Raw genomic sequence first — 8,172 nt, forward strand, 5'->3', positions numbered from 1 at the left:
GTACAAACTTCCACTTATAAGTAAGTACCAGGGATATAATATACAGCATCAAGACTGTAGTTAACATTGCTGTGTGGTATATATGAAAGTTAAGAGAGTAGATAGCAAGAGTTCTCATCACAAGGAAAAATATGTATTTTTTATATGAGATGACAGATGTTAAATTACTGTGGTAATGTCACAATATATGTGAGTAAAATCATTACGCTATACACCTTAAACTGCTGTCAATTACATCTCAATAAAACTGGAAAAAAATTTTTTTTTACATGTTGGGAAGATAAAAAAAAAACCCCTGTAACAATCTGATATATAAAAAAGGTGTCTCACTTCAGTCCTTCTGTATTTGTTTACTAGTGATGCTGAACACTCTTTATGGGTCGTTTGTCAGTCTTCTCTGCACTGCCTTAACAAGTCATGTGCTCATTTTGCTACAGAACAGTTTTACATTCTTTTTAATTTGTAGGCTCTGTTTCTATACTAAGATCCATTATTAAATATTGCAAGAATTTCCCCGTGTTTCACTGGCCTTTTACCTTATCTCATGGTGGGTTTTTTTTCGGTGAGGGTACGTAAGTTTTACACTTTCATATAGCCGAACACCAATCTTTTCTTCTATGGTTTCTCTCTTTGCTTTTATGCTCCCACCCAAAGGTATCTCTAAAACACAAATCTGATCATACCCCTCCCTTAATGAAAATCTTCCAGGGGCTCTTGGGGCATAAAAGTCCCAGCTCCTCCTGGTGCTCCAGCCCCAGCCTACGGTCAAGCCCATAGGCACTCAGCTTATAGTCCCGCCAAGAATTGTACTCCGCTTGGAAAGTCACCCCTCCACCAGCTCCACAGGCTCCTTCCCACCTCAGCCCCTCTTCCTGTACATCACCGAAGTCCCAGCTTGGATACGAGCATCTCCTGTATAATAGCACCTGGTCTTCAGGGGGCTCTGTAGTGGTTTGTAAAGTGAGTAACTCAAATGACAAGAAGAGTCTAAAATGGCAAACAGGAGAAATGGCTCTCAGGGCCAGTTTAGGATCACAGGATTGGACTGAGGGGCTGGGGGCGGAGGTTTTGTGACAAGCAAGGGAGAGAAATGAGGGCACAGAGCCCAGGCAGCAGGGGCAGGGTGCTCAGAGGTGGGTGGAATGGAATATGGGTACATGTGGGGGGCTGAGCTGCGAGCAGAGAGAAGGGCAGATCAGCGGGCACCAGTGCTAGGCCAGGACGGGGATCCCCATAAAGCTGAAGGACAGTGCCAGGGAGGGGCTCAGTTCTGAAGGCACAGGGCAGTAGTCACTGGAGATCCCCAGCGGGAAAGTCTGTCTCACCACTGAAACCCCTTTTACCCACAGAGTCTCCCACACCAGCACATGACACTGCTGGCTTTCTAGTTTCATAGGCCAGAAACTGGTCACTTGTCTCCTCTTCCTCCCATGCCCCACATCCCGTCTGTCAGCAGTTCCTGGGGGCTCTACCTTCAAAATTTAACCAGACCATGATACTGCATGATTCCATTTAGAGGACATTCTGGAAAAGGCAAAACTGGAGGGACAGAAAAAAGATCTGTTGCCAGAGGCTAGGGGAGGGGGTGACAAAGGATCTCGTGGGGATTGGGTGGCTAATGGAACTCTCCTAATACCGTGACCGTCGTGGCAGTCACACAGCTGCAGGCATTTATCAAAACTCACAGAACCGGAGACTAAAAAGGCTGAGTTTTACTTTTAAGTCCATTATACCTTACTAAAACTATGGGGAAAAACACTGACCAGGCTCCAACCATTTCTCACCTCATCTCATCCTCTCGGCGATGGGCGTGGTCCAGGGCGCCATCATTCTTCTTACTTGGGTTTTCGCTATAGTGGGCTCTTCACCACTCCTGCGCCCCTGCTCTGGCTTCCCTGTGGTCTGGTCCCCACACTGCAGCCAGGGTGGTCCTTTTAAAACCAAAGTCAGAGTTCCTTAGTCTGGGACTCAGAACTTCAGAGGTAAAGGAACTCTCCAGAGGTTTCTCTTCTCACAGTAAAGGCTGAAGTTCTCACATGGCCACCAAGAGCCTACATGACACAGTTTTCTGTCACTCCCCTGGTGACTTCCTCTTAACCCCCTCCCCCATACCCCTCCCCCACAGGTGACTCCACTCCAGCCACCATGGATGGCCTCCTCGCTCCTCCTTGGACATGCACTGCATGCTCCCTTCTCGGGGTGCTCTGTCTGGAATGTGTTTGCCCCTGATTTCCATTCCCATGGGCCCCTCCCTCATCTTTCAGGTCTTTGCTCAAATAGTATCTTCTTGAGGTCTTCCCTGAGCACCCTCATTACAATTGCTGCCCAGGCGCCCACCCACCTCACACCCCCATTTGCTATATAGTCTTGCGTTTTATTTTTTCTCACAGATCATACTTCCGTCTGACATCCACATATTTTGTTCATTTTGTTTATTGTGTGATTCGTCCTCATGTCAAGGAGGACAGGGACTTCTGTTTTATTTCCCACTGCCCTTCTGTACCTTGGACATTACTATTTGCCTGGGAAAGAATAGACACTCAGTTAAATTTTGTAGCTGGAGTAAAGGCAGGCAAGAGTCCCCAGAACCAGCAGAGATGGTCATCGCTATGTCCACATCTCAGTGCCCCCGAATTTCACTCAGCTGCTCCCCACACATAGTCCTGGACGACATCAACTGTAGGACCAGTCTGTGGGGGCCGGTGTTGTGGGGTGGTGGCTCTCCTTCCTGCCTTCCCTTTTTGTTTCCCTGCCACCTCAGACGGCTAACTTAACAGATGCCTTCTCTCAAATTTCTCTCTAGAAGCAGATGTTCCAGGAGAGGAGTAGCCGGATGCTGCAGGCCTTGTCCCCGAAGCAGAGCCCTGTGAGCAGCCCCACCAGGAGCCGGTCCCCCTCCCGCTCCCCGTCGCCCACCTTCACGTGGCTCCCGAACAAAACCTCACCCCCCTCCTCGCCCAAAGCAGCCTCAGCCTCCATCAGCAGCATGAGTGAGGGGGATGAGGATGAGAAGTAAAGGCTGCCAGCAGACAGCAAGGGCTGCACCACACAGGCTCGGGCGAGGGTGGGGTCACCGGGTGTGCCTGGGTGGGGTTCGAAGGGTAACGGTCGCAGGAGCTGCAGCTCAGCCAAGGGAAGGCCTGGGGACCAGCTCTCCCTCAGTCTCCACTCAGCCTCAGACTTGGGCTCTGCATGGAGGTTTCCAGCCAGACAACCTTTACAAACCTTCTTAGCAGCATCTAGAATCACTCTACTTTAACCTTGCTAAGGAAAGATGCAGGGCACCCCCAGGAGATTTGCACTGAGTCGGGTGTCTTCTGCTTTGGTCCTTACACCCACCCCTACCAAGTCCACCACCCATGGAAGCGGCTGTTCCCTCAATCTGCTACTTCCAGCTCATAAGGGCCCTGCACGTTGCCTCCTACCACCCAAGCTCTGCCAGAATAAAGTTGTTTCCGATAGAGGTGGCAAAGTACTTCTGAAATAGTCAAGTGAAAGATCAATTCCAGTCTTCTCAGTTTAGCCACTGAGACCTGATGTTGCAAATTCTTTGCAGTTCTAGAAATGTGGTGCATAGACAAAGACATGCTTTAGGCCAGATATATAAAAGGTCATCTAGTATGAACCTTAACTTCTTATTTAGAGGACAGTTCTGTCGAGGAGAACACCACAGAAGGCCTAATATGTTCCTGGTTGTACTTTTCATCATTGGTTTGACTTCATGGTTTCCAGAAATTACCTTAATCTGTGGGAAATGCAACAAAGAAAAACATTTTATATGTGTGTGTGTATTTATATATGGTTATATATATATATGTATGTATGTATGTATATATATATATATATATATATATATATATACACATACATATATATATAAAGAGGAGCTGCTTTGCTTTGGCTCTGAGTTTAGCAGATGGTAAATGTCGCCTGGAGCTTCTCCTTAAAGGATGTTAACTCTGGAATGGCTTTTCCCATTTCTGACCAGTTAACAATTTCATAGACCTCAAGTACAGTTTGACGTACCAAACCACATAGCACGTATCTGTTCTCTGTATGCTCCAAGTATGCTATCCAGGGTGTATACCCTATGCAATATGAATATATGGTGGTAGCCTTTTACAGTATACGCTCCTGCTCTCACCCTAATCCCCCGCTGAAATCCTTGGTCTAAAGGACTACCTGGTTCCCTTGTGACTTGGGCACTTTGTCAAAAACTCATCCTGGATTCCTGTAGAAATGTCTTGTCCCAACCAGGAAACGAGTATGTTGTTCTCATGGCCTCCCATCGTGTTTTTTGGCTAGAGCGAGGCTCTGAAGAGTTTCCCAGAGCACTGTGGGAACCTCAGTTCGATCTCAGCATTGAAATGGTCTACGTGGCTGTACAGTTATCCCCAGCCCTAGGTTTGCCAAATGGGCTGAAGAGCCTCAGCACTGCTGTTGAGTTGTTTGACGTTACTGTCCGCTGACAACAGGGAGGATAGCCACAGGTGGAGTCAGGGCGTAGAACCACACTCCTAGGTAGATGAGGCATTGCCTGTCTGTGCCAGGAAAGCCCGAGGGAGAGCTGGGGCCTGACTGAGCAGAGGCCCAAACCAGCAATTTGTGGGCAGAGCTCAGCATCTCCTGTGACAGAAACACCCCTTTTCAGAGGCCTTGGGAACCAGCCTTTCTGGGTGACACGTGGGGCAACCAATGAAGGAAGGTGGCACATCTTTCCCCCTTGTGTCGGGGTTGAACTACCTCCCTGGCCACCTGGACATAAGTGGTGTTTACTGGGAAGCGAAACCACGAGGCTGAGCTGGATTGGAACACCCTTGTTCCTGGCACGCTCTCTCCAGGGTTCTCTTGAGCACTCACGTGGGACAAAGAGCTGGCGGGAACGTGGCACGCGAGAAGGAAGCTTTCTGTAGCCAAGGCCTAGAGCACTGCTCTGCAGAGGGAGTCAGGTCCCAGTTTTGCATTGTGCCCTTCTGCTCGTTCCAGCTGGTTGACATTTGGGGCAGTGCAAGGATAAGCACAGCCAGGCAGGGCAAGGTGGGGAGAACAAGGGCAGAAAAAAGGAGCAAAGAGGGGCCTGGAGAGAGGGAAGGCCATTATCGAAAATCTGTGCTCTCAACCCGTTGCTGGACCTCGCCGGGTAGGGGCAACTATTTTGGGAAGGCCTTTTATGTGCTTATTCCATGGCCCAAGGCAGCCAGAGTCGCTCTTACTTGAATTGTGCTCTGAAGCAAATAACGTGGGGCCTACCAGGCTGATTCTGTGCTTGCAGGCCTTCCACACCGTACTGACAGGTGCCCCTTGTGTGACTCAGACTCAGTGCCGTCACAGCTGCCGGTGATGGCACGTGACCAACACCTGGTTCATTCCAGGGACGGGCTGAAACCACGCACAAACCGTTCTAAATCTCACCTTATGTCCCCACCCTGTCCTCTAACAATCCCTCCCCGCTGTCCTGAGGCTATGAGACTACTGAGAAGGAATGGGGGCGGGGATTCCGCAAGCCAACCTGTAACGCTCCTGGCCATCGGTGTCTTCCAGCTCCCCCTTTCCAGGAGGAGATGGGGGTGCCCTTCGTTTGGGTCAACCGCTTGACAGTCATGGCCACAAGTGAGTCAGGGCTGGAGTGAGAGATGTACAATCATGTGCAGCCTTAAGAGGCAAGCAGAAATGACAGGAAGCAAGGAAGTGTCCCTTCTGCCCTAGAAAGGGAAGGAAGCTTTCGACCGAGGACTGCAGAGCAGTACTGAGGGTTGCAGAAGGAGAGGAGGGGGCAGGTGAGGAAGACGGGTGGGCAGCAACGGGCTGGAGGGGAGGCTGTGGGGGAGCAGGGCCTTTCTGCTCCCTTTCAAAGTGTCACTCACCCCCTAACAGGTGAAGAAGGAAGGCTTCCTTTCAGAGACACCCAAGGTTAGTGAACGCCCACACAGGGTGGGGGTGCCGCGCCCCCGAGCTCCCCGGGGCCACCACTTCTCCGTTCGCTGCCACGTCCTCTACCCAGGGCCCTGAAGTCAAACGTTCACCCTTCCGCCAGCTACAAACACGGGAAACTCCAATAGCCTAGTCACACTGAAAGGCCCATTGCTGGCAAGCCGCCCCCGTGTGCCAGGACCTTAGAAAAGGCAAGGAGACCAACCTCAAGAGGAGCCACCCTGCGCCCCAAGGCTGCCTTCTGACCTGCTCTGTGGGCTTGCAGGCTTGCTCCAGGCCTCAGGCTGTAGTCACTGTGAGTCCATCCCTTGAGGGAGGGACGGGAAGAGCGTGCATTTGTTTTCTCTTCATCTTCAGGACTTATTTTAGCACCCAGGCATACCCCAGAGAGAGACAGACGGGATGGCCTCACAGACTCAGCTGAATCAGATGAGCCCGGTTGGAGCAGAGAGGTTCCTGTTCCTCAGGCACCCATTCAGCGCTAGTCTAGGCCACCGGTCTTTTTTTTTTTTTTTTTTTTTTAAGAATCAGCTCATAAGGCATTTGCAACTTCTACTTCTCTCTAGACTTTTTTTGTTTTGTCACTGCGATATGTCCTGGGACAAAGCCATAAGAAGAGCATACATACTTAAGACTCTGCTGTACATACAAGACGATGAAGACTCGTCTGGGTTCAAGTAGGACCTTACTGCGCCCAAGCATTTGCTCTGGTGCTGAATAACGCCAACTACTGGAATCAGCCCTCGCCCCTGGCCCCTCGTCCCTCCCCACCCACCCCCGCTCCCCGAGAGAACACAGCATTCCCAACTTGTTTATAAATAAAGGGATGCATAATTGCACTTCGGCTTGTCGTGTTTCCTAAAAGTGTGCTACGGGGTTCCCGCTCGTGGAGGTGGCGGCGGTCCTGCCCGCGCCGTGTCGCGCGGGGCACCGTCCTGCAGGTGCCAAAGGGCCCACACCTGACGGCGAAGCTCGTGAGGAACAGACCCACCTGGAGGGGAGGTCACACTGGGGGGCCCAGTCGGGACCTGGAGTTGGAGGCTCTGGGACCTCGGCCAAACCGCTTCACTTCCGTGGCCTCAGGGTCTGCTATTGTCAATTGAGGGGGTTGATGGAAATGGCTGCCGAGGTCTTCTCTGGAAAGGTCTCTGAATTTATGACGCCACCCGCGTCGTCCCTACGCTTCTGCAGCTAGGAGGCTGCCACGACGCGACCACGAGAAAGGGCTTACCTCTCCCTGGGCAGAAAGCTGCAGAGGGGGCCCGCGCGGCCCCTGGGACCTCCACTCCTGCCGCCTTGCGCGGCCGCGCCCCCGCCTCAGCCTCCACAGGCGCGCGGGCTCCACCCACCTTCCTGATGAAGCCACCTGCCGGCTGCTTCGCACCTGTCCCGGAACGGGGGGCGGGGCCCTTCCCGCCACTTGAACGTCGGGGCGGGAAGCGCCTTTGACGAGAGGGAAGCCGATCGATGGGAGTGGAGGCGCTAAATCACGATCCCAAATGCCAGCAGTGAGGGCCCAGGTTACCGTGCCGGGAAGTGCGAGCAGCCCTCCACCGGCCCAACCGGGGAGTTTCTATTAACTCCACCTGGCGAGCTTTAGCCGCGGAACGACAACAGTTCTAACATTAGCTCTAGAAGAAACAGCCACGCCTGTATCCAGCCAGGGAAGCCATTTAAAAACACAATACCTATTATTCATAGGCCATATTACTTGGCTTTGCCACTCAGATGAAACACATTCTTGACAGGTCGTGATTACGGTAACAGCTACAGGTTTCTTCTGGACTTCGTGATACCTCGGAAATGTTCTCAACGGAAAAATCCGTTCTAAGGCATAATAAAATTCATATTGAGGGCACGTACTGCATGGAGCACTGGGTGTTATACGAAAACAATGGATCATGGATCCCCACATCAAAAACCAATGATGTATTGTATGGTGACTAACATAATAAAATTTAAAAAAAATAAAATTCATATTGAAGAACTCTGATATTTGCCCTGAAGAGAATTAGCTTTTGTTAATAAACAGAACCCCTGGGATAAAAGAAGTACACTATCAAAAATGTTTACACACACACACACGGTCCTCTGGTACTGGAGTCCTCATTGGATATTGGAGTTGACTGTTTAAGCAACTTCTTCAGGTATTCCGCAGGAGCCCTTAGACAGAAAGACTCCCACCGAGATGCCATTCGGATAAAGCATGACAGTTCATCAGCCCCGAAATACATACCCAGT

The 8,172-nt window shown here is 51.0% G+C and overlaps 1 protein-coding gene and 1 long non-coding RNA gene across 9 annotated transcripts in view; one reads left to right on the forward strand and one right to left on the reverse strand.

Annotated features, from left to right (window-relative positions):
* The window catches only part of LOC144380507 (uncharacterized), a 32,575-nt gene extending 30,519 nt beyond the window's left edge, over positions 1 to 2,056 (reverse strand). For both annotated transcript variants that reach the window (XR_013444691.1, XR_013444690.1), the window contains exon 1: positions 1,785 to 2,056. This is a non-coding gene — a long non-coding RNA (uncharacterized LOC144380507). The remainder of the gene's footprint in view (positions 1 to 1,784) is intronic.
* PCYT1B (phosphate cytidylyltransferase 1B, choline) overlaps positions 1 to 6,768 on the forward strand; it is a 139,755-nt gene extending 132,987 nt beyond the window's left edge. For 4 of the 7 annotated variants that reach the window (XM_078064723.1, XM_078064721.1, XM_078064728.1 and 1 more), the window contains one exon: positions 2,804 to 3,797. In XM_078064723.1, coding sequence (XP_077920849.1) covers positions 2,804 to 3,016 — 213 coding nt within the window. In that variant the 3' untranslated portion in view covers positions 3,017 to 3,797. Of the gene's footprint in view, positions 1 to 2,803; positions 3,798 to 5,874 lie in introns of those variants that run through there. The other 3 variants (XM_078064724.1, XM_078064722.1, XM_078064726.1) reach the window with 3 other exon arrangements.
* The last annotated feature ends 1,404 nt before the right edge of the window (positions 6,769 to 8,172 follow it).

The sequence above is a fragment of the Halichoerus grypus genome, chromosome X (genome assembly GCF_964656455.1).
Source record: "Halichoerus grypus chromosome X, mHalGry1.hap1.1, whole genome shotgun sequence".
NCBI classification, from domain to species: domain Eukaryota; kingdom Metazoa; phylum Chordata; class Mammalia; order Carnivora; family Phocidae; genus Halichoerus; species Halichoerus grypus.